Source organism: Oratosquilla oratoria, chromosome 25, assembly GCF_046742065.1.
Source record: "Oratosquilla oratoria isolate Oo_2021 chromosome 25, ASM4674206v1, whole genome shotgun sequence".
Taxonomy (NCBI): Eukaryota; Metazoa; Arthropoda; class Malacostraca; order Stomatopoda; family Squillidae; genus Oratosquilla; species Oratosquilla oratoria.
In genome coordinates this window covers 48214377-48238461 of record NC_134801.1, presented here as the reverse complement: position 1 = coordinate 48238461, position 24085 = coordinate 48214377, and the positions used below count along the sequence as shown (strand labels likewise).

Here is a 24085-nt window from a genome sequence, read left to right as displayed (position 1 = left end):
CAAATAGGACTACACGAGTAAAAGAGGAGAAGGAAAAAGAAAACAAGATATCAAAAGTAGTTCAAGAAGATGAACAAGAAACAGGGAAACAAATTGAAGAAATATATAGAGTAGGGAAATAAAATATAGATAAGACCAGACCAATTGGAGAAAAAGAGAGATGAATAAAGAGGAAAAAGAGGAAGAGGAAACAAGAAGAATAGAAGCCAAGGAAAAAAAAACGAAAACAGAACAGAGTCAGAGAAAGAGAAGTTCTATTGGAGAGTAGTGGATATGAATGTGAGGAAATGGTTCATAGCAGAGAAAAACAGTAAGTTGTGTCTATGATGTTCTTTTTTTGTGGTTCTTTAAAAAATCACTGGTAACAAGGATCCATGTGTACTGCAGAGGAAGGCAGCATTGGAGAGACGGTTCGTTTCTCTGTCTTCTATGAATTGGAGGAAGGATGATGATGTTGTGGTAGACGTATTTGCCTTAGCCACCATCACTTTACATTTCATTCACTCTCACGGGAACTCTCCAGCTGTCTGGTTCCTGAAATGGAATGGAATTGTAGTGCTGTGGAGGGGCTTCAGACAATGGAGTAAGTCACCATTACCGGTTCCCTACTTCTTCGACAACAAGAATGACTTATTTCCAAACCCATATTCTAAAAGACTAACAGCCTGCAACACTTTGCAACATGTAGGTAGACACCTATGGAATCTGTCAGTCAAGCTGTGGCAGTGCCGTTCTATATCGTCGAAACATGTGTTACATATTTTGTGTGTGTGTCTTGTTCACAAGCTTCCATTCCTTACCGAGTAGTGTATTTGTGCTATAGTGAGACATAATTGCGTCCTTAACACAAAGTTTTAAGTATGAACAGCGCACCTTACAGGAGGTACAGAGTTGGCAATTTCTATGAAATAAATCAATGTATGAGGCAACAACGAACTAGCGACAGAATCAAAACCCACGTCGTTACTGTCACAGAAAATTTAATCTTTGTCATTTCAACTAGGCTGATTCTCACTTTCGTTACCCACTATGTGCATATCTTTTAGGATAAGCTTTCCAACCTTGAATACATTGGAATCCTTATGATTAGTTAAAGTATATACATATATGTTATTTACTGATTCCTACTTTCTCTAAGCGAGCAATCAGATTAGCCCAAACCTCAGCATGAGTTGCTCGTTCTATCATTTCTCTAACTGCAGCTGTTATAGCTTTCAGATTATGTTAGAAATATGGAAAATCCCACTGGACAGTCTGTGTGCTATATTTCATTTGAAAAATATCCGAGAAAGGTTAATACAATATATCAGTGGGCTTGCTTCACCTAGGTCACTTGGTAAAGGAAATATTCCAATTTAAAATGCAACAGCCAATAATGGTAACAATGCAATTTCAATAATTCAGGTGAAACGGATGTAGGACAGGCTCTGGTCTAGAAAAGGAGATTGGCCTGTTATTTGTTAAAATCGTCTTCAGGAGACCTTTTGTTAACAGTTGTTGGGGTAATTTTGATCGTCTTTTATTATTGGCAGTGTTGTCATTGTCGTTGGTGTCTTATTACTGTCGTAGTTGTTGTCATTGTAGTCATTGCTATTCCAGCTGTCATACTTTTGTTCATTTACCTGAATGTATTTACTTCATTGTAATACTCAGGAGGAGAGATAAACTCACAGGATCATACCTATTTTTCTCAATCTAGCATGCATACTTTTGAATTTGTTTATGATATATAGACTAAAATATTTCACCAGAAAAATGTGATGGAAATTGGCGCTAAGAAAATAACGAACATGACAACAAAATCTTGTTTATTCGTCGCTCATATATGACCAAACCTTACAAGAGCCACAGGAAGGAATGTTTTCCGTTTTTGCAGCCATAGAGTGTCAATTAGTTCTTCCTAAATTATGTATGAACAAATCAAGTGGACAGTGTCATGGTGACTAGAACATTGGAACTTTGACTAAGAAAGTGCCAATTACTTTGGTATTAGTAGGTCTGAGTAAAATGCTTTTTCATCACTGATAACCAGATCAGGACTGAATGAGAAGTGTGTGGTAAGTGGGGTAAGTATGGGCTCAAGAGAGGCGTGTGTGAATATGAAGATGGGTGTAACTGAGTAAAAATCGATTATGTAGACGAGGACCTCAGTAATTGGTGCTCAGAGTGTCTCTGAGGCACCTTCTCTCGAGGGGTTCTTGGCGTGCCACCCTCAATGGTGAGGGTGGCCTGACCCTGACCCGGAGGAGCTTAGGCATATGTTGGTGGGGGATGGTAGGGCGCTGGAGTGGGATGGTAGGGTGCCGGGGTGGGATGATAGGGAGCCGGGGTGGGATGGTAGGGTGCCGGGGTGGGATAGTAGGGAGCCGGTGTGGGGTAGTAAGGAGCCGGAGTGGGATGGTAGGGTGCCGGGGCGGGATGGTAGGGCGCCGGAGCGGGATGCTCAGCCTCACCCTCGTAGGAGACTTCGGCTACGTAGCCGCTGTAGTCATCGGCGTCGAAGTTGACTGTTTCAATTCGGCCGTCGGGAAGAGCGACGTGGTAGGAACCCGAGGTGACGACGCCGTCGCTCTTCTGTTCGTGGGCGTAGTCGTTGCCGGAGTAGTCTTTGACGGCGTAAGCGAATTCGAAGGGCATACCAGGCTGATTGTAGGTTGGGCGAGGAGGAGGATTGTATCCGTAGACTGGGGGCGAGTCGGGTTGTGGACCGGCCCATGCCACAGCCACGGAGATGGAGAGGAGGACAATCTAAGGGAATCAGATGATCATATAAATTAGTAGGTAAATAGAGAGGAACGACGAGACTCAATCATCTATGTTGCAAATATGACATGTCAACACCCAGCTTTAAATACTCTGTGAAAGAGTGATATGACAATCCCTCCCTTATATCCAACATGAATGTCGTACGCAGAGCCTTCCAAATAGCTAGAAGCAATAATTATGTGAACACAATCACATTTGATCATCGACAATTTTGATGTATCCAACCCACGGTCAGCTAGCAATGCCGATGATCTAAGACCTTAAGACTTTGAAGGCGATCTTTAACCGAGGTACAGACGTGCTCGGTGTAGACACTAGGCAAACGGCGATAGCTCAAGTGTACTAACCTTCCACATAATGCTGATGGACTGAAACATTCGGCGATGAGAAGTGACGAATAGACGGAGAGGAGCTGTATTTATACGTTGGGACTGCACGAAAGGAGCCTTTCATCAGGACCAGCAGGTGGTGGCAGTGGAGGTGGAGGTGGTGATGATAGTGTAGTGATGGTGGTGATATTCGTAGTGGTGTTTGTGATAATGATGGTAGTGGTTGTGATGGAAATATGAGTAATGATGGTGATGGTAGCGATGGTATTAGTGATGGCTACGGTAGTAATTGTAGCATCAGCTTCAGTGAAGGTGATTGCAGACCTCACGGCTATCCTATATATCACTATCCTACTCCTTTTTTTTTTTTTTTTTTTTTTTAGAGGGGGACACGCAGAGTTGCTCACAGGCGGTATAATATACGGCTACCATGTAATCATAGAATAACATTTATTTTTCTCTCTCCAGCCTAAAGATATCTTAAATGAATTGATGAAGCACAAATATAAGCAGTACAATATTGATTAACCACAAGAGTTGACATGCTAGAGTTTTACTAATTTTTGGGAAAATGTGAGGTGAGGTCAAGGATTTCTAAATCGCACGTCTAGACACACAAGCACGCACACAAAATTCAACACACATATACGCACACAAGAACACAGGCTCGAATGCACGCAAACGTCACCTGCTGCTGATGATGAAAGGCTCCTTTCGTGCAGTCCCAACGTATAAATGCAGCTCCTCTCCGTCTATTCGTCAGTTCGCATCGCCGAGTGTTTCAGTCCATCAGCATTATGTGGAAGGTTAGTAGCACTTGAGCCATCGCCGTTTGCCTAGTGTCTACACCGAGCACGTCTGTACCTCGGTTAAAGATCGCCTTCAAAGTCTTAAGGTCTTAGATCATCGGCATTGCTAGCTGGCCGTGGGTTGGATACATCAAAATTGTCGATGATCAAATGTGATTGTGTTCACATAATTATTGCTTCTAGCTATTTGGAAGGCTCTGCGTACGACATTTATGTTGGATATAAGGGAGGGATTGTCATATCACTCTTTCACAGAGTATTTAAAACTGGGTGTTGACATGTCATATTTGCAACATAGATGATTGAGTCTCGTCGTTCCTCTCTATTTACCTCCTAATTTATATGATCATCTGATTCCCTTAGATTGTCCTCCTCTCCGTCTCCGTGGCTGTGGCATGGGCCGGTACACATCCCGACTCGCCCCCAGTCTACGGATACAATCCTCCTCCTCGCCCAACCTACAATCAGCCTGGTATGCCCTTCGAATTCGCTTACGCCGTCAAAGACTACTCCGGCAACGACTACGCCCACGAGCAGAAGAGCGACGGCGTCGTCACCTCTGGTTCCTACCACGTCGCTCTTCCCGACGGCCGAATTGAAACAGTCAACTTCGACGCCGATGACTACAGCGGCTACGTAGCCGAAGTCTCCTACGAGGGTGAGGCTAAGCATCCCGATCCTGCGCCCTACCATCCCGCCCCGGTACCCTACCATCCCACTCCGGCTCCTTACCACCCCACCCCGGCTCCCTACTATCCCACCCCGGCACCCTACCATCCTACCCCGGCTCCCTATCATCCCACCCCGGCACCCTACCATCCCACTCCAGCGCCCTACCATCCCCCACCAACATATGCCTAAGCTCCTCCGGGTCAGGGTGAAGCCACCCTCACCATTAAGGGTGGCGCGCCAAGAACCCCTCGTGAGAAGGTGCCTCACCGACACTCTGAGCACCAATTACTGAGGTCCTCGTCTACATAATCGACCTTTACTCACTTACACCCATCTTCATATTCACACACGCCTCTCTTGAGCCCATACTTACCCTACTTACCACACACTTCTCATTCAGTCCTGATCTGGTTATCAGTGATGAAAAAACATTTTACTCAGACCTACTAATACCAAAGTAATTAGCACTTTCTTAGTCAAAGTTCCAATGTTCTAGTCACCATGACACTGTCCATTTCATTTATTCATACATAATTTAGGAAGAACTAATTGACACTCTACGGCTGCAAAAACGGAAAACATTCCTTCCTGTGGCTCTTGTAAGGTTTGGTCATATATGAGCGACGAATAAACAAGATTTTGTTGTCATGTTCGTGATTTTCTTGGCGCCAATTTCCATCACATTTTTCTGGTGAAATATTTTACTCTATATATCATAAACAAATTCAAAAGTATGCATGCTAGATTCAGAAAAATAGGTATGATCCTGTGAGTTTATCTCTCCTCGTGAGTATTACAATGAAGTAAATACATTCAGGTAAATGAACAAAAGTATGACACCTGGAATAGCAATGACTACAATGACAACAACTACGACAGTAATAAGACACCAACGACAATGACAACACTGCCAATAATAAAAGACGATCAAAATTACCCCAACTACTCTTAACAAAAGGTCTCCTGAAGACGATTTTAACAAATAACAGGCCAATCTTTTTTTCTAGACCAGAGCCTGTCCTACATCCGTTTCGCCTGAATTACTGCAATTGCATTGTTACCATTATTGGCTGTTGCATTTTAAATTAGAATATTTCCTTTACCAAGTGACCTAGGTGAAGCAAGCCCACTGATATACTTTATGAACCTTTCTCGGATATTTTTCAAATGAAATATAGCACACAGACTGTCCAGTGGGATTTTCCATATTTCTAACATAAGCTGAAAAGCTATAACAGCTGCAGTTAGAGGAATGATAGAACGAGCAACTCATGCCGAGGTTTGGGCTAATCTGATTGCTCGCTTAGAGAAAGTAGGAATCAGTAAATAACATATATATATATACTTTAACTAATCATAAGGATTCCAATGTATTCAAGGTTGGAAAGCTTATCCTGAAAGATATGCACATAGTGAGCAACGAAAGTGAGAATCAGTCTAGTTGAAATAACAAAGATTAAATTTTCTGTGACAGTAACGACATGGGTTTTGATTCTGTCGCTAGTTCGTTGTTGCCTCATATATTGATTTATTTCATAGAAATTGCCAACTCTGTACCTCCTGTAAGGTGCGCTGTTCATACTTAAAACTTTGTGTTAAGGACGTAATTATGTCTCACTATAGCACAAATACACTACTCGGTAAGGAATGGAAGCTTGTGAACAAGACACACACACAAAATATGTAACACATGTTTCGACGATATACTGTAGAACGGCACTGCCACAGCTTGACTGACAGATTCCATAGGTGTCTACCTACATGTTGTAAATTGTTGCAGGCTGTTAGTCTTTTAGAATATGGGTTTGCAAATAAGTCATTTTTGTTGTCGAAGAAGTAGGGAACCGGTAATGATGACTTACTCCATGGTCTGAAGCCCCTCCACAGCACTACAATTCCACTCCATTTCAGGAACCTGACATCTGGAGAGTTCCCGTGAGAGTAAATGAAATGTAAAGTAATGGTGGCTAAGGCAAATACGTCTACCACAACATCATCATCCTTCCTCCAATTCATAGAAGACAGAGAAACGAACCGTCTCTCCAATGCTGCCTTCCTCTGCAGTACACATGGTTCCTTGTTACCAGTGATTTTTTAAAGAACCACAAAAAAGAACAGCATAGACACAACTTACTTTTTTTCTCTGCTATGAACCATTTCCTCACTTTCATATCCACTACTCTCCAATAGAACTTTTCTTTCTCTGACTCTGTTCTGTTTTCGTTTTTTTTTTTTTCCTTGGCTTCTATTCTTCTTGTTTCCTCATCCGCTTTTTCCTCTTTATTCATCTCTCTTTTTCACCAATTGGTCTGGTCTTATCTATATTTTATTTCCCTACTCTATATATTTCATCAATTTCTTTCCCTGTTTCTTGTTCATCTTCTTGAACTACTTTTGATATCTTGTTTTCTTTTTCCTTCTCCTCTTTTACCCGTGTAGTCCTATTTGGATTATGCTTTTCTTCCATCCCAAACATAATTATACATTTCTTTTTATCCGCTAAGTCTCTTACTATATTCTCCTTCTTTCTCATCACTTTAATAACTGTGTCCTTAGTTTGTTCTTTTATCTGTGGTTTTACTATATCTGTAAATTAAATTTGTTGTTCTCTTGGACTTTTCTCCAACCCTGTACCTCTTTTGCTATGGACTCTTTATTCTCTTTATAATTTTTCTTTAATTCCTCATTCCCATCCTTTACTTTTTTTAACTGTCTTTTTTTTTTTTTTTTTTTTTTTTTTTTTTTTTTCTCTCCTTCCTTAGTACTTTCAATTTATCAACTCTTTATGTACTCCGTCTAAGTTGACTGACCCTAACCTCCCAACATTCGTTTATTTTTGCTAGTTTTTCCTCTAGACATGTTAATTGGGGGATGTTGTCATCCTCTCCTTCATTAAATTCGTAGAAATAATTATCTTCACCTTCTATTGTGCTGCTCGTATCTATATTTCTAACTTTTACATCTTTACTAGCCCCTTCCACTTCACCTCTAACACGTGCGCATCTCTTGATAACATTCATTCTGACTTTCGGGGCCCGTTCTTCCCCTTCTTCATTTTCTTCCATTTTCCTGAGTAATCCCTCCCCTTCTCCTTTTTATTCACCTTCCCACTAGACCACGAGCTTTCCCTTTTCCTACTAATACAACACAGGTACTCCCTCTCGTTGAGATCCACGAAAATTGTATTATTTTCTGGAGTCCAATTTTTGCTGTCACTTCGACTGTCTCGCGCGCGCGTGTGTGTGTGTGTGTGTGTATGTGTGTGTGTGTGTGTGTGTGTGTGTGTGTGTGTGTGTGTGTGTGTGTGTGTGTGTGTGTGTGTGTGTGTGTGTGTGTGTGTGCGTGTGTGTGCATACACAAGCATACATGCTTTCTATTTCCCCCTTTCGCCAAATCGTGTCTTCATGTTTGAGGAACAATTGCAAGTCATTTGACTGTCAGTCGTTCTCTCGATAGATGAAAAAAAATCAGAACAATAGAGAAAGAGAAGAGAAAAACATTAATTATTAAGATTTTCGTTGTTACCATTTTTCTCTCGTCTTTCATTTTTTGGTTACAATCATCACTGTTTACAGCATTATGGTAATTAAAAAATCACTTTCTTCAACGTTACTCTACTACCTCTGCTCCTATCGCAAGTCTTGTTACCACCACAGGAGGACAGAAGAACGGGTGAAGTTTGCATGACCACTAAGAAAAGATATCATTAGCCCTGCGCCATTATCAGGGTCGAAAGGACGGCTGCAAATATGGTCGACCCATGCCAATGCGAATTTTCACTTTGCCTGCCACTGTTGGAGGGGTCAAAAGGTTAATCCCAGGAGTTAATACGTAGTAAATTGGGGGCATTCACCAGCTCTCACCTCTACATGATTGGAAAGGTGTTATAAATACAGTTAAAGTTGACAAAGACAAAACCAGGACTTAGTTCGAAGACTGAGTGTCAGCCCCTTAGGGCAGCACCTCATGATGGAGGTGAGGTGGTTGACGGGTTTTGAAAAAGTGTGTCCATCATCTTGCAGGCCCACCGCATGAACCAGGGAGGTATCCGTCGTTGCTCCCGACACAAGATGAAGGATGGAGAAAGGAAGAAGAGGGTCTTCCGTTCAGCCAAATCAAAACAAAGCACTTCGGTAACGACGTGATACTATCAGTGGTGATGATGACGTTAATGATTGTGATGATGATGATACGACGACAGTGGTAGTGGTGATGATAGTGGTGGCAGTGGAGGTGGTGATGATGGTGTAGTGATGGTGGTGATATTCGTGGTGGTGTTTGTGATAATGATGGTAGTGGTTGTGATGGAAATATGAGTAATGATGGTGATGGTAGCGATGGTATTAGTGATGGTGACGGTAGTAATTGTAGCATCAGCTTCAGTGAAGGTGATTGCAAACCTCACGGTTATCCTATATATCACTATCCTACTCTTTTTTTTTTTTTTTTTTAGGGTGGGACACGCAAAGCGTTGCTCACAAGCGGTATAATATACGGCTACCATGTAATCATAGATTAACACTTATTTTTCTCTCTCCAGCCTAAAGATATCTTAAATGAACGGATGAAGCACATATATAAGCAGTACAATACTGATTAATGACAAGAGTTGACCTGCTAGAGTTTTACTAATTTTTGGGAAAGGTAATGTGAGGTCAGATATTTGCAAATCGCGCGCCCAGACACACAAGCACGCACACAAAATTCAACACACATACACGCACACAAGAACACGGGCTCGAACGCACGAAAACGTCACCTGCTGGTCCTGATGAAAGGCTCCTTTCGTGCAGTCCCAACGTATAAATGCAGCTCCTCTCCGTCCATTCGTCAGTTCGCATCGCCGAGTGTTTCAGTCCATCAGCATTATGTGGAAGGTTAGTAGCACTTTAGCCATCACCGTTTGCCTAGTGTCTACACCGAGCACGTCTGTACCTCGGTTAAAGATCGCCTTCAAAGTCTTAAGGTCTTAGATCATCGGCATTGCTAGCTGGCCGTGGGTTGGATACATCAAAATTGTCGATGATCAAATGTGATTGTGTTCACATAATTATTGCTTCTAGCTATTTGGAAGGCTCTGCGTACGACATTTATGTTGGATATAAGGGAGGGATTGTCATATCACTCTTTCACAGAGTATTTAAAGCTGGATGTTGACATTTCATATTTGCAACATAGATGATTGAGTCTCGTCGTTCCTCTCTATTTACCTCCTAATTTATATGATCATCTGATTCCCTTAGATTGTCCTCCTCTCCGTCTCCGTGGCTGTGGCATGGGCCGGTACACATCCCGACTCGCCCCCAGTCTACGGATACAATCCTCCTCCTCGCCCAACCTACAATCAGCCTGGTATGCCCTTCGAATTCGCTTACGCCGTCAAAGACTACTCCGGCAACGACTACGCCCACGAGCAGAAGAGCGACGGCGTCGTCACCTCTGGTTCCTACCACGTCGGTCTTCCCGACGGCCGAATTGAAACAGTCAACTTCGACGCCGATGACTACAGCGGCTACGTAGCCGAAGTCTCCTACGAGGGTGAGGCTAAGCATCCCGCTCCTGCGCCCTACCATCCCGCCCCGGCACCCTACAATCCCACTCCGGCTCCTTACCACCCCACCCCGGCTCCCTACTATCCCACCCCGGCACCCTACCATCCTACCCCGGCTCCCTATCATCCCACCCCGGCACCCTACCATCCCACTCCAGCGCCCTACCATCCCCCACCAACATATGCCTAAGCTCCTCCGGGTCAGGGTGAGGCCACCCTCACCATTGAGGGTGGCGCACCAAGACCCCCTCGAGAGAAGGTGCCTCGCAGACACTCTGAGCACCAATTACTGAGGTCCTCGTCTACATAATCGACCTTTACTCACTTACACCCATCTTCATATTCACACACGCCTCTCTTGAGCCCATACTTACCCTACTTACCACACAGTTCTCATTCAGTCGTGATCTGGTTATCAGTGATGAAAAAACATCTTACTCAGACCTACTAATACCAAAATAATTAGCACTTCCTTTGTCAAAGTTCCAATGTTCTAGTCACCATGACACTGTCCACTTGATTTATTCATACATAATTTAGGAAGAACTAATTGACACTCTATGGCTGCAAAAACGGAAAACATTCCTTCCTGTGGCTCTTGTAAGGTTTGGTCATATATGAGCGACGAATAAACAAGATTTTGTTGTCATGTTCGTGATTTTCTTGGCGCCAATTTCCATCACATTTTTCTGGTGAAATATTTTACTCTATATATCATAAACAAATTCAAAAGTATGCATGCTAGTTCGAGAAAAATAGGTATGATCCTGTGAGTTTATCTATCCTCCTGAGTATTACAATGAAGTAAATACATTCAGGTAAATGAACAAAAGTATGACACCTGGAATAGCAATGACTACAATGACAACAACTACGACAGTAATAAGACACCAACGACAATGACAACACTGCCAATAATAAAAGACGTCCAAAATTACCCCAAAAACTCTTAAGAAAAGGTTTCCTGAAGATGATTTTATCAAATAACAGGCCAATCTCATTTTCTAGACCAGAGCCTTTCCTACATCCGTTTCACCTGAATTATTGCAATTGTATTGTTACCATTATTGGCTGTTGCATTTTAAATTGGAACATTTCCTTTACCAAGTGACCTAGGTGAAGCAAGCCCACTGATATATTGTATGAACCTTTCTCGGATATTTTTCAAATGAAATATAGCACACAGACTGTCCAGTGGGATTTTCCATATTTCTAACATAAGCTGAAAGTTATAACAGCTGCAGTTAGAGAAATGACAGAACGAGCAACTCATGCCGAAGTTTGGGCTAATCTGATTGCTCGCTTAGAGAAAGTAGGAATCAGTAAATAACATATATATATATATATATATATATATATATATATATATATATATATATATATATATATATACTTTAACTAATCATAATGATTCCAATGTATTCAAGGTTGGAAAGCTTATCCTGAAAGATATGCACATAGTGGGTAACGAAAGTGAGAATCAGCCTAGTTGAAATGACAAAGATTAAATTTTCCGTGACAGTAACGACGTGGTTTTTGATTCTGTCGCTAGTTCGTTGTTGCCTCATATATTGATTTATTTCATAGAAATTGCCAACTCTGTACCCCCTGTAAGGTGCGCTGTTCATACTTAAAACTTTGTGTTAAGGATGTAATTATGTCTCACTATAGCACAAATACACTACTCGGTAAGGAATGGAAGCTTGTGAACAAGACACACACACAAGATATGTAACATATGTTTCAACGATATACTGTAGAACGGCACTGCCACAGCTTGATTGACATATTCCCTAGGTGTCTACCTACATGTTGCAAAGTGTTGCAGGATGTTATTCTTTTAGAATATGGGTTTGCAAATAAGTCATTCTTGTTGTCGAAGAAGTAGGGAACCGGTAATGATGACTTACTCCATTGTCTGAAGCCCCTCCACAGCACTAGAATTCCATTCCATTTCAAGAACCTGACAGCTGGAGAGTTCCCGTAAGAGTGAATGAAATGTAAAGTAATGGTACCTAAGGCAAATACGTCTACCACAATATCATCATCCTTCCTCCAATTCATAGAAGACATAGAAACGAACCGTCTCTCCAATGCTGCCTTCCTCTGCAGTACACATGGATCCTTGTTACCAGTGATTTTTTAAAGAACCACAAAAATGAACAGCATAGACACAACTTACTGTTTTTCTCTGCTTTGAACCATTTCCTCAATTTCATATCCACTACTCTCCAATAGAACTTCTCTTTCTCTGACTCTGTTCTGTTTTCGTTTTTTTTTTTTTCCTTGGCTTCTATTCTTCCTGTTTCCACTTCCTCTTTTTCCCTACTCTATATATTTCTTCAATTTCTTTCCCTGTTTCTTGTTCATCTTTTTGAACTACTTTTGATATCTTGTTTTCTTTTTTCTTCTCCTCTTTTACTCGTGTAGTCCTATTTGGATTATACTTTTTTCCATCCCAAACATAATTATACATTTCGTTTTATCCGCTAAGTCTCTTACTATATTCTCCTTCTTTCTCATCACTTTAATAACTGTGTCCTTAGTTTGTTCTTTTATCTGTGGTTTTACTATATCTCTAAATTAAATTTGTTGTTCTGGACTTTTCTCCAACCCTGTACCTCGTTTGCTATGGACTATTTATTCTCTTTATAAATTTTCTTTAATTCCTCAATCCCATCCTTTACTTCTTTTAACTGTCTTTTTAATTCTTCTATTTTTTTTTTTTAGGTTTTGCTCTCCTTCCTTAGTTCATTCAATTTATCAACTCTTTATGTAATCCGTCTAAGTTGACTGACCCTAACCTCGCAACATTCGTTTATTTTTGCTATTTTATCCTCTAGACATGTTAATCGGGGGAGGTTGTCATCTCCTCCCTCATTAAGTTCGTAGAAATAATTATCTTCACCTTCTATTGTGCTGCTCGTATCTATATTTCTAATTTTTCCATTTTTACTAGCCTCTTCCACTTCACCTCTATCACGTGCACGTCTCTTGTTAACATTCTTTCTGACTTACGGGGCCCGCTCTTCCATTTCTTAATTTCCTTCCATTTTCCAGAGTAATCCCTCCCCTTATCCTTTTTATTCACCTCCCCACTAGACCATGAGCTTTCCCCTTTCCAACTAATACAACACAGGTACTCCCTTTCGTTGAGAACCACGAATATTTTATTTTTTTCTGGCGTCCAATCTTCGCTGTCACTTCGACTGTCGCGCGCGCGCGTGTGTGTGTGTGCCTGTGTGTGTGTGTGTGTGTGTGTGTGTGTGTGTGTGTGTGTGTGTGTGTGTGTGTGTGTGTGTGTGTGTGTGTGTGTGTGTGTGTGTGTGTGTGTGTGTGTGTGTGTGTGTGTGTGTGTGTGTGTGTGTGTGTGTGTGTGTGTGTGTGTGTGTGTGTGTGTGTGTGTGTGTGTGTGTGTGTGTGTGTGTGTGTGTGCGTGTGTGTGCGTGTGTGTGCATACACAAGCATACTTCCTCTCTATTTCCCCCTTTCGCCAAATCGTGTCTTCGGGTTTGAGGAATAATTGTGAGTCATTTGACTGTCACTCGTTTTCTCGATAGATGAAAAAAAAATCAGAACAATAGAGAAAGAGAAGAGAAAAACATTAATTATTAAGATTCTCGTTGTTAACCATATTTCTCTCGTCTTTCATTTTTTGGTTACAATCATCACTGTTTACAGCATTATGGTCCATAAAAATCACTTTCTTCAACGTTACTCTACTACCTCTGCTTCTATCGCCAGCCTTGCTACCACCACAGGAGGACAGAAGAACGGGTGAAGTTTGCATGACCATTAAGAAAAGAAATCGTTAGCCCTGCGCCATTATCAGGGTCGAAAGGACGGCTGCAAATATGGTCGACCCATGCCAATGCCTATTTTCACTTTGCCTGCCACTGTTGGAGGGGTCAAAAGGTTAATCCCAAGAGTTAACACGTAATGAATTGGGGGCATTCGCCAGCTCTCACCTCTACATGATTGGAAAGGTGTTATCAATATAGTTAAAGTTGACATAGACAAAACCAGGACTTAGTTCGAAGACTGAGTATCAGCCCCTCAGGGCAGCACCTCATGATGGAGGTGAGGTGGTTGACGGGTTTTGAAAAAGATTGTCCATCATCTTGCAGGCCCACCACATGAACCAGGGAGGTAACCGTCGTTGCTCCCGACACAAGATGAAGGATGGAGAAAGGAAGAAGAGGGTCTTTCGTTTAGCCAAATCAAAACAAAGCACTTCGGTAACGACGTGATACTATCAATGGTGATGGAAATATGAGTAATGGTAGCGATGGTATTAGTGATGGTGACGGTAGTAATTGTATTGGCAATTTCAGTGAAGGTGATTGCAAACCTCACGGTATCCTATATATCACTATCCTATTCTTTTTTTTTTGGGGGGGGACACGCAAATCGTTGCTCACACGCGGTATAATATACGGCTACCATGTAATCATAGATAAACATTTATTTTTCTCTTTCCAGCCTAAAGATTTCTTAAATGAACGGATTAAGCACAAATGTAAGCAGTACAATACTGATTAACGACAAGAGATGACATGCTAGAGTTTTACTAATTTTTGGGAAAGGTGAGGTGAGGTCAGGGATTTCTAAATCGCACGTCCAGACACACAAGCACGCACACAAAATTCAATACACATACACGCACACAAGAACACAGGCTCGAACGCACGCAAACGTCACCTGCTGCTGATGATGAAAGGCTCCTTTCGTGCAGGCCCAACGTATACATGCAGCTCCTCTTCGTCCATTCGTCACTTCGCATCGCCGAGTGTTTCAGTCCATCAGCACTATGTGGAAGGTTAGTAGCACTTGAGCCATCACCGTTTGCCTAGTGTCTACACCAAGCACGTCTGGACCTCGGTTAAAGATCGCCTTCAAAGTCTTAAGGTCTTAGATCATCGGCATTGCTAGCTGACCGTGTGTTGGATACATCAAAATCGTCGATGATCAAATGTGGTTGTGTTCACATAATTATTGCTTCTAGCTATTTGGGAGGCTCTGCGTACGACATTCATGTTGGATATAAGGGAGGGATTGTCATATCATTCTTTCTCAGAGTATTTAAAGCTAGGTAATGACATTTCATATTTGCAACATAGATGATTTAGTCTCGTCGTTCCTCTCTGTTTACCTACTAATTTACCTGACCATCTGACTCCCTTAGATTGTCCTCCTCTCCGTCTCCGTGGCTGTGGCATGGGCCGGTCCACATCCCGACTCGCCCCCAGTCTACGGATACAATCCTCCTCCTCGCCCAACCTACAATCAGCCTGGTATGCCCTTCGAATTCGCTTACGCCGTCAAAGACTACTCCGGCAACGACTACGCCCACGAGCAGAAGAGCGACGGCGTCGTCACCTCGGGATCCTACCACGTCGCTCTTCCCGACGGCCGAATTGAAACAGTCAACTTCGACGCCGATGACTACAGCGGCTACGTAGCCGAAGTCTCCTACGAGGGTGAGGCTAAGCATCCCGCTCCTGCGCCCTACCATCCCGCCCCGGCACTCTACCATCCCACTCCGGCTCCTTACCATCCCACCCCGGCTCCCTACTATCCCACCCCGGCACCCTACCATCCTACCCCGGCTCCCTATCATCCCACCCCGGCACCCTACCATCCCACTCCAGCGCCCTACCATCCCCCACCAACATATGCCTAAGCTCCTCCGGGTGAGGGTCAGGCCACCCTCACCATTGAGGGTGGCGCGCCAAGAACCCCTCGAGAGAAGGTGCCTGACAGACACTCTGAGCACCAATTACTGAGGTCCTCGTCTACATAATCGACCTTTACTCACTTACACCCATCTTCATATTCACACACGCCTCTCTTGAGCCCATACTTACCCTACTTACCACACACTTCTAATTCAGTCCTGATCTGGTTATCAGTGATGAAAAAACATTTTACTCAGACCTACTAATACCAAAGTAATTAGCACTTTCTTAGTCAAAGTTCCAATGTTCTAGTCACCATGACACTGTCCACTTGATTTATTCATACATAATTTAGGAAGAACTAATTGACACTCTATGGCTGCAAAAACGGAAAACATTCCTTCCTATGGCTCTTGTAAGGTTTGGTTATATATGAGCGACGAATAAACAAGATTTTGTTGTCATGTTCGTGATTTTCTTGGCGCCAATTTCCATCACATTTTTCTGGTGAAATATTTTACTCTATATATCATAAACAAATTCAAAAGTATGCATGCTAGTTCGAGAAAAATAGGTATGATCCTGTGAGTTTATCTCTCCTCCTGAGTATTACAATGAAGTAAATACATTCAGGTAAATGAACAAAAGTATGACACCTGGAATGGCAATGACTACAATGACAACAACTACGACAGTAATAAGACACCAACGACAATGACAACACTGCCAATAATGAAAGACGTCCAAAATTACCCCAACTACTGTTAAGAAAAGGTCTCCTGAAGACGATTTTATCAAATAACAGGCCAATCTCCATTTCTAGACCAGAGCCTGTCCTACATCCGTTTTACCTGAATTATTGCAATTGTATTGTTACCATTATTGACGGTTGCATTTTAAATTGGAACATTTCCTTTACCAAGTGACCTAGGTGAAGCAAGCCCACTGATATATTGTATGAACCTTTCTCGGATATTTTTCAAATGAAATATAGCACACAGACTGTCCAGTGGAATTTTCCATATTTCTAACATAAGCTGAAAGTTATAACAGCTGCAGTTAGGGAAATGACAGAACGAGCAACTCATGCCGAGGTTTGGGCTAATCTGATTGATTGCTTGTTGCAAAAATAAACGAATGTTGGGAGGTTAGGGTCAGTCAACTTAGACGGATTACATAAAGAGTTGATAAATTGAAAGAACTAAGGAAGGAGAGCAAAACCTAAAAAAAAAAAAAAAAAAAAAAAAAAAAAAAAAAAAAAAAAGAATTAAAAAGACATTTAAAAGAAGTAAAGGATAGGAATGAGGAATTAAAGAAAAATTATAAAGAGAATAAAGAGTCCATAGCAAAAGAGGTACAGGGTTGGAGAAAAGTCCAAGAGAACAACAAATTTAATTTACAGATATAGTAAAACCACAGATAAAAGAACAAACTAAGGACACAGTTATTAAAGTGATGAGAAAGAAGGAGAGTATAGTAAGAGACTTAGCGGATAAAAAGAAATGTATAATTATGTTTGGGATGGAAGAAAAGCATAATCCAAATAGGACTACACGAGTAAAAGAGGAGAAGGAAAAAGAAAACAAGATATCAAAAGTAGTTCAAGAAGATGAACAAGAAACAGGGAAAGAAATTGAAGAAATATATAGAGTAGGGAAATAAAATATAGATAAGACCAGACCAATTGGAGAAAAAGAGAGACGAATAAAGAGGAAGAGGAAACAAGAACAATAGAAGCCAACGAAAAAAAACGAAAACAGAACAGAGTCAAAGAGAAGTTCTATTGGAGAGTAGTGGATATGAAAGTGAGGAAATGGTTCATAGCAGAGAAAAACAGTAAGTTGTGTCTATGCTGTTCTTTTTTGTGGTTCTTTAAAAAATCACTGGTAACAAGGATCCATGTGTACTGCAGAGGAAGGCAGCATTGGAGAGACGGTTCGTTTCTCTGTCTTCTATGAATTAGAGGAAGGATGATGATGTTGTGGTAGAGGTATTTGCCTTAGGTACCATTACTTTACATTTCATTCACTCTCACGGGAACTCTCCAGCTGTCAGGTTCTTGAAATGGTTGTGGAATTGTAGTGCTGTGGAGGGGCTTCAGACAATGGAGTAAGTCATCATTACCGGTTCCCTACTTCTTCGACAACAAAAATGACTTATTTGCAAACCCATATTCTAAAAGACTAACAGCCTGCAACACTTTGCAACATGTAGGTAGACACCTAGGGAATCTGTCAGTCAAGCTGTGGGAGTGCCGTTTTACAGTATATCGTCGAAACATGTGTTACATATTTTGTGTGTGTGTCTTGTTCACAAGCTTCCATTCCTTACCGAGTAGTGTATTTGTGCTATAGTGAGACATAATTACGTCCTTAACACAAAGTTTTAAGTATGAACAGCGCACCTTACAGGAGGTACAGAGTTGGCAATTTCTATGAAATAAATCAATATATGAGGCAACAACGAACTAGCGACAGAATCAAAACCCATGTCGTTACTGTCACAGAAAATTTAATCTTTGTCATTTCAACTAGGCTGATTCTCACTTTCGTTACCCACTATGTGCATATCTTTCAGGATAAGCTTTCCAACCTTGAATACATTGGAATCCTTATGATTAGTTAAAGTATATATATATATATATGTTATTTACTGATTCCTACTTTCTCTAAGCGAGCAATCAGATTAGCCCAAACCTCGGCATGAGTTGCTCGTTCTGTCATTTCTCTAACTGCAGCTGTTATAACTTTCAGCTTATGTTAGAAATATGGAAAATCCCACTGGACAGTCTGTGTGCTATATTTCATTTGAAAAATATTTGAGAAAGGTTCATACAATATATCAGTGGGCTTGCTTCACCTAGGTCACTTGGTAAAGGAAATATTCCAATTTAAAATGCAACAGCCAATAATGGTAACAATGCAATTGCAATAATTCAGGTGAAACGGATGTAGGACAGGCTCTGGTCTAGAAAATGAGATTGGCCTGTTATTTGTTAAAATCGTCTTCAGGAGACCTTTTCTTAACAGTAGTTGGGGTAATTTTGATCGTCTTTTATTATTGGCAGTGTTGTCATTGTCGTTGGTGTCTTATTACTGTCGTAGTTGTTGTCATTGTAGTCATTGCTATTCCAGGTGTCATACTTTTGTTCATTTACCTGAATGTATTTACTTCATTATAATACTCAGGAGGAGAGATAAACTCACAGGATCATACCTATTTTTCTCGAACTAGCATGCATACTTTTGAATTTGTTTATGATATATAGAGTAAAGTATTTCACCAGAAAAATGTGATGGAAATTGGCGCCAAGAAAATCACGAACATGACAACAAAATCTTGTTTATTCGTTGCTCACATATGACCAAACCTTACAAGAGCCACAGGAAGGAATGTTTTCCGTTTTTGCAGCCATACTGTAGAGTGTCAATTAGTTCTTCCTAAATTATGTATGAATAAATCAAGTGGACAGTGTCATGGTGACTAGAACATTGGAACTTTGACTAAGAAAGTGCTAATTACTTTGGTATTAGTAGGTCTGAGTAAAATGTTTTTTCATCACTGATAACCAGATCAGGACTGAATGAGAAGTGTGTGGTAAGTGGGGTAAGTATGGGCTCAAGAGAGGCGTATGTGAATATGAAGATGGGTGTAACTGATTAAAGGTCGATTATGTAGACGAGGACCTCAGTAATTGGTGCTCAGAGTGTCTGTGAGGCACCTTCTCACAAGGGGTTCTTGGCGCGCCACCCTCAATGGTGAGGGTGGCCTGACCCTCACCCGGAGGAGCTTAGGCATATGTTGGTGGGGGATGGTAGGGCGCTGGAGTGGGATGGTAGGGTGCCGGGGTGGGATGATAGGGAGCCGGGGTGGGATGGTAGGGTGCCGGGGTGGGATAGTAGGGCGCCGGGGTGGGGTGGTAAGGAGCCGGAGTGGGATGGTAGGGTGCCGGGGCGGGATGGTAGGGCGCAGGAGCGGGATGCTTAGCCTCACCCTCGTAGGAGACTTCGGCTACGTAGCCGCTGTAGTCATCGGCGTCGAAGTTGACTGTTTCAATTCGGCCGTCGGGAAGAGCGACGTGGTAGGAACCCGAGGTGACGACGCCGTCGCTCTTCTGCTCGTGGGCGTAATCGTTGCCGGAGTAGTCATCCTTGACGGCGTAAGCGAATTCGAAGGGCATACCAGGCTGATTGTAGGTTGGGCGAGGAGGAGGATTGTATCCGTAGACTGGGGGCGAGTCGGGATGTGTACCGGCCCATGCCACAGCCACGGAGACGGAGAGGAGGACAATCTAAGGGAATCAGATGATCATATAAATTAGGAGGTAAATAGAGAGGAACGACGAGACTCAATCATCTATGTTGCAAATATCAAATGTCAACACCCAGCTTTAAATACTCTGTGAAAGAGTGATATGACAATCCCTCCCTTATATCCAACATGAATGTCGTACGCAGAGCCTTCCAAATAGCTAGAAGCAATAATTATGTGAACACAATCACATTTGATCATCGACAATTTTGATATTTCCAACACACGGTCAGCTAGCAATGCAGATGATCTAAGACCTTAAGATTTGAAGGCGATCTTTAACCGAGGTACAGGCGTGCTCGGTGTAGACACTAGGCAAACGGTGATGGCTCAAGTGCTACTAACCTTCCACATAATGCTGATGTACTGAAACACTCGGCGATGCGAACTGACGAATGGACGGAGAGGAGCTGCATTTATACGTTGGGCCTCCACGAAAGGAGCCTTTCATCATCAGCAGCAGGTGACGTTTGCGTGCGTTCGAGCCTGTGTTCTTGTGTGCGTGTATGTGTGTTGAATTTTGTGTGCGTGCTTGTGTGTCTGGACATGTGATTTAGAAATCCTTGACCTCACCTCACATTTTCCCAAAAATTAGTAAAACTCTAGCATGTCAACTCTTGTCCTTAATCAATATTGTACTGCTTATATTTGTACTTCATCCATTCATTTAAGAAATCTTTAGACTGGAGAGAGAAAAATAAATGTTATTCTATGATTACATGGTAGCCGTATATTATACCGCCTGTGAGCAACGCTTTGTGTGTCCCCCCCCAAAAAAAAACACACAAAAAAAGAGTAGGATAGTGATATATAGGATAACCGTGAGGTTTGCAATCACCTTCACTGAAGCTGATGCTACAATTACTACCGTAACCCTCACTAATACCATCGCTACCATCACCATCATTTCTCATATTTCCACCACAACCACTACCATCATTACCACAAACACCACCACGAATATCACCACCATCACTACACCATCATCACCACCTCCACTGCCACCACCATCACCACTACCACTGTCGTCGTATCATCATCATCATCATCACAATCATTAACGTCATCATCACCACTGATAGTATCACGTCGTTACCGAAGTGCTTTGTTTTGATTTGGCTAAACGGAAGACCCTCTTCTTCCTTTCTCCATCCTTCATCTTGTGTCGGGAGCAACGATGGTTACCTCCCTGGTTCATGTGGTGGGGCTGCAAGATGATGGACATTCTTTTTCAAAACCCGTCAACCACCTCACCTCCATCATGAGGTGCTGCCCTGAGGGGCTGACACTCAGTCTTCGAACTAAGTCCTGGTTTTGTCTATGTCAACTTTAACTGTATTTATAACACCTTTTCAATCATGTAGAGGTGAGAGCTGGTGAATGCCCCCAATTTACTACGTGTTAACTCTTGGGATTAACCTTTTGACCCCTCCAACAGTGGCAGGCAAAGTGAAAATCGGCATTGGCATGGGTCGACCATATTTGCAGCCGTCCTTTCGATCCTGATAATGGCGCAGGGCTAACGATTTCTTTTCTTAGTGGTCATGCAAACCTCACCCGTTCTTCTGTCCTCCTGTTGTGGTAGCAAGGCTGGCGATAGGAGCAGAGGTATTAGAGTAACGTTGAAGAAAGGGATTTTTATGGACCATAATGCTGTAAACAGTGATGATTGTAACCAAAAAATGAAAGACGAGAGAAAAATGGTAACAACGAGAATTTTAATAATTAATGTTTTTCTCTTCTCTTTCTCTATTGTTCTGTTTTTTTTTTTTTTTTTTTTATCTATCGAGAAAACGAGTGACAGTAAAATGACTCGCAATTGTTCCTCGAACCCGAAGACACGAGTTGGCGAAAGGGGGAAATAGAGAGGAAGTATGCTTGTGTATGCACACACACGCGCACACACACACACACACACACAGACACACCCACACACACACACACACACACACACACACACACACAGGCACACACACACACGCGAAAGTAATGATTGTGATGGTAGCGATGGTATTAGTGATGGCTACGACAGTAAAAACGAGTGACAGTCAAATGACTCGCAATTATTCCTCAAACCCGAAGACACGATTTGGCGAAAGGGGGAAATAGAGAGGAAGTATGCTTGTGTATGCACACACACGCACACACACACACACACACACACACACACACACACACACACACACACACACACACACACACACACACACACACACAAGAGGAGAAGGAAAAAGAAAACAAGATATCAAAAGTAGTTCAAGAAGATGAACAAGAAACAGGGAAACAAATTGAAGAAATATATAGAGTAGGGAAATAGAATATAGATAAGACAAAACCAATTGGAGAAAAAGAGAGATGAATAAAGAGGAAGAGGAAACAAGAACAATAGAAGCCAAGGAAAAAAAAACGAAAACAGAACAGAGTCAGAGAAAGAGAAGTTCTATTGGAGAGTAGTGGATATTAAAGTGAGGAAATGGTTCATAACAGAGAAAAACAGTAAGTTGTGTCTATGTTGTTCTTTTTTGTGGTTCTTTAAAAAATCACTGGTAACAAGGATCCATGTGTACTGCAGAGGAAGGGAGCATTGGAGAGACGGTTCGTTTCTCTGTCTTCTATGAATTGGAGGAAGGATGATGATGTTGTGGTAGAAGTATTTGCCTTAGGTACCATTACTTTACATTTCATTCACTCTCACGGGAACTCTCCAGCTGTCAGGTTCTTGAAATGGTTGTGGAATTGTAGTGCTGTGGAGGGGCTTCAGACAATGGAGTAAGTCATCATTACCGGTTCCCTACTTCTTCGACAACAAAAATGACTTATTTGCAAACCCATATTCTAAAAGACTAACAGCCTGCAACACTTTGCAACATGGAGTTGGCACATCAAAATGTTAGCAATGAGGTTGACACTGGCAAAACACAAGAACAGATAGATAAGGAAAATAAGTTGTCTGATCTCAGTGTTCAAGCTAGAATATATGCAAATATGAGCGAAGCTTCATTGACTGTAAAAGAATTCGACAACATCCAGCGGCTCGTCAGAAATGAGGATGCATCTATCTGGAGGCACTGCTATCCTCGTACTGACCTCAAAAGTCAAGCTAAAGTTGTAGTCATTATCCCTTTGACTCTCGCTAGTCTTAAGGGTGTTTTTTCTGGCTTACGGTATATACTAAGTGAACGTCAATTAGGAATGAAATCAGACATCAGTGATACTATAACAATGTTACGTTGTAGCACATAACTACGCATACACACACGCATACACACACACACACACACACACACACACACACACACACACACACACACACACACACACACACACATACATATATATATATATATATATATATATGTATATATATATATATATATATATATATATATATGTATATATACATTGTCCATCTCTGTCGTCAGTGTATACCATTGTCACACCCAGAAGGTCAACACTGAACAGCTCACAGGGGGAGGTTCCGGTTGTCCTTGCCTTAGGTAATATTGATGCTGCTAGGTCAGGGTATGTGTGCAAATTGCCAGAGTTCTAGTTTTGCTATATTTCTTTTCTTATCATTTTACTTTCCCCATAGATGTAATGTGACTAAATGAATGTAATTCAACTTGTAGCAGATAACATGTGTCAGTACGCTGAGACATACTTCAGTACCTATATTGTAATTTAAGGTAAGACGTATGGTAACGGTAATTCCATCACCTGCATGCTGGGCATACGCATTGCGCACTCGAGTTTCCAGTTAATTATCTTATTGTGTTACTTCTCTTTTCTGTGTTCGTATTAAGGTAATTTTGGATACGCATTTTCTTTGTGTGTATTTTATGGTTAGTATGTGAGTGGTTAAGCTGTAATGCGGTTATCCTTTGTTGCACCCTTTCGGCTCCATTGACCTGTCAGGTCAATTGCGAGTGTTTCTGGGAGGTTTCGATCATTCCTCACTCTGTTCTCTCT

General features: G+C 41.8%; 5 protein-coding genes across 5 annotated transcripts; 3 read left to right on the top strand and 2 right to left on the bottom strand.

Moving 5' to 3' along the window:
• Positions 1-2250: 2250 nt before the first annotated feature.
• LOC143039109 (uncharacterized) lies at positions 2251-3122 on the bottom strand. The gene is made up of 2 exons (XM_076208964.1): positions 3114-3122; positions 2251-2748 (listed from the first exon to the last, which is right to left on the bottom strand). The coding sequence occupies exons 1-2, from the start codon at positions 3120-3122 to the stop codon at positions 2251-2253; spliced, it is 507 nt and encodes a 168-aa protein (XP_076065079.1).
• A 708-nt stretch (positions 3123-3830) lies between these two features.
• LOC143039108 (uncharacterized) lies at positions 3831-4765 on the top strand. The gene is made up of 3 exons (XM_076208963.1): positions 3831-3901; positions 4088-4160; positions 4268-4765. The coding sequence occupies exons 1-3, from the start codon at positions 3831-3833 to the stop codon at positions 4763-4765; spliced, it is 642 nt and encodes a 213-aa protein (XP_076065078.1).
• A 4617-nt stretch (positions 4766-9382) lies between these two features.
• LOC143039107 (uncharacterized) lies at positions 9383-10317 on the top strand. The gene is made up of 3 exons (XM_076208962.1): positions 9383-9453; positions 9640-9712; positions 9820-10317. The coding sequence occupies exons 1-3, from the start codon at positions 9383-9385 to the stop codon at positions 10315-10317; spliced, it is 642 nt and encodes a 213-aa protein (XP_076065077.1).
• Positions 10318-14937: 4620 nt separating this feature from the next.
• LOC143039106 (uncharacterized) lies at positions 14938-15810 on the top strand. The gene is made up of 2 exons (XM_076208961.1): positions 14938-14946; positions 15313-15810. Exons 1-2 carry the CDS (start codon positions 14938-14940, stop codon positions 15808-15810), a joined length of 507 nt encoding a protein of 168 aa, XP_076065076.1.
• A 3785-nt stretch (positions 15811-19595) lies between these two features.
• On the bottom strand, positions 19596-20532 carry LOC143039105 (uncharacterized). The gene is made up of 3 exons (XM_076208959.1): positions 20462-20532; positions 20204-20276; positions 19596-20096 (listed from the first exon to the last, which is right to left on the bottom strand). Exons 1-3 carry the CDS (start codon positions 20530-20532, stop codon positions 19596-19598), a joined length of 645 nt encoding a protein of 214 aa, XP_076065074.1.
• Positions 20533-24085: the final 3553 nt, after the last annotated feature.

What these genes read in the sequence shown, in the direction of transcription:
- LOC143039108 (XM_076208963.1), top strand. Translation starts at nt 3,831, where the DNA reads ATGCAGCTCCTCTCCGTCTATTCGTCAGTTCGCATCGCCGAGTGTTTC. An exon ending in CCATCAGCATTATGTGGAAG is followed by an intron (nt 3,902 to 4,087) that starts GTTAGTAGCACT and finishes TATTGCTTCTAG; the next exon opens with CTATTTGGAAGGCTCTGCGT. An exon ending in TCATATCACTCTTTCACAGA is followed by an intron (nt 4,161 to 4,267) that starts GTATTTAAAACT and finishes TGATTCCCTTAG; the next exon opens with ATTGTCCTCCTCTCCGTCTC.
- LOC143039107 (XM_076208962.1), top strand. Translation starts at nt 9,383, where the DNA reads ATGCAGCTCCTCTCCGTCCATTCGTCAGTTCGCATCGCCGAGTGTTTC. An exon ending in CCATCAGCATTATGTGGAAG is followed by an intron (nt 9,454 to 9,639) that starts GTTAGTAGCACT and finishes TATTGCTTCTAG; the next exon opens with CTATTTGGAAGGCTCTGCGT. An exon ending in TCATATCACTCTTTCACAGA is followed by an intron (nt 9,713 to 9,819) that starts GTATTTAAAGCT and finishes TGATTCCCTTAG; the next exon opens with ATTGTCCTCCTCTCCGTCTC.
- LOC143039105 (XM_076208959.1), bottom strand. Translation starts at nt 20,532, where the DNA reads ATGCAGCTCCTCTCCGTCCATTCGTCAGTTCGCATCGCCGAGTGTTTC. An exon ending in ACATCAGCATTATGTGGAAG is followed by an intron (nt 20,277 to 20,461) that starts GTTAGTAGCACT and finishes TATTGCTTCTAG; the next exon opens with CTATTTGGAAGGCTCTGCGT. An exon ending in TCATATCACTCTTTCACAGA is followed by an intron (nt 20,097 to 20,203) that starts GTATTTAAAGCT and finishes TGATTCCCTTAG; the next exon opens with ATTGTCCTCCTCTCCGTCTC.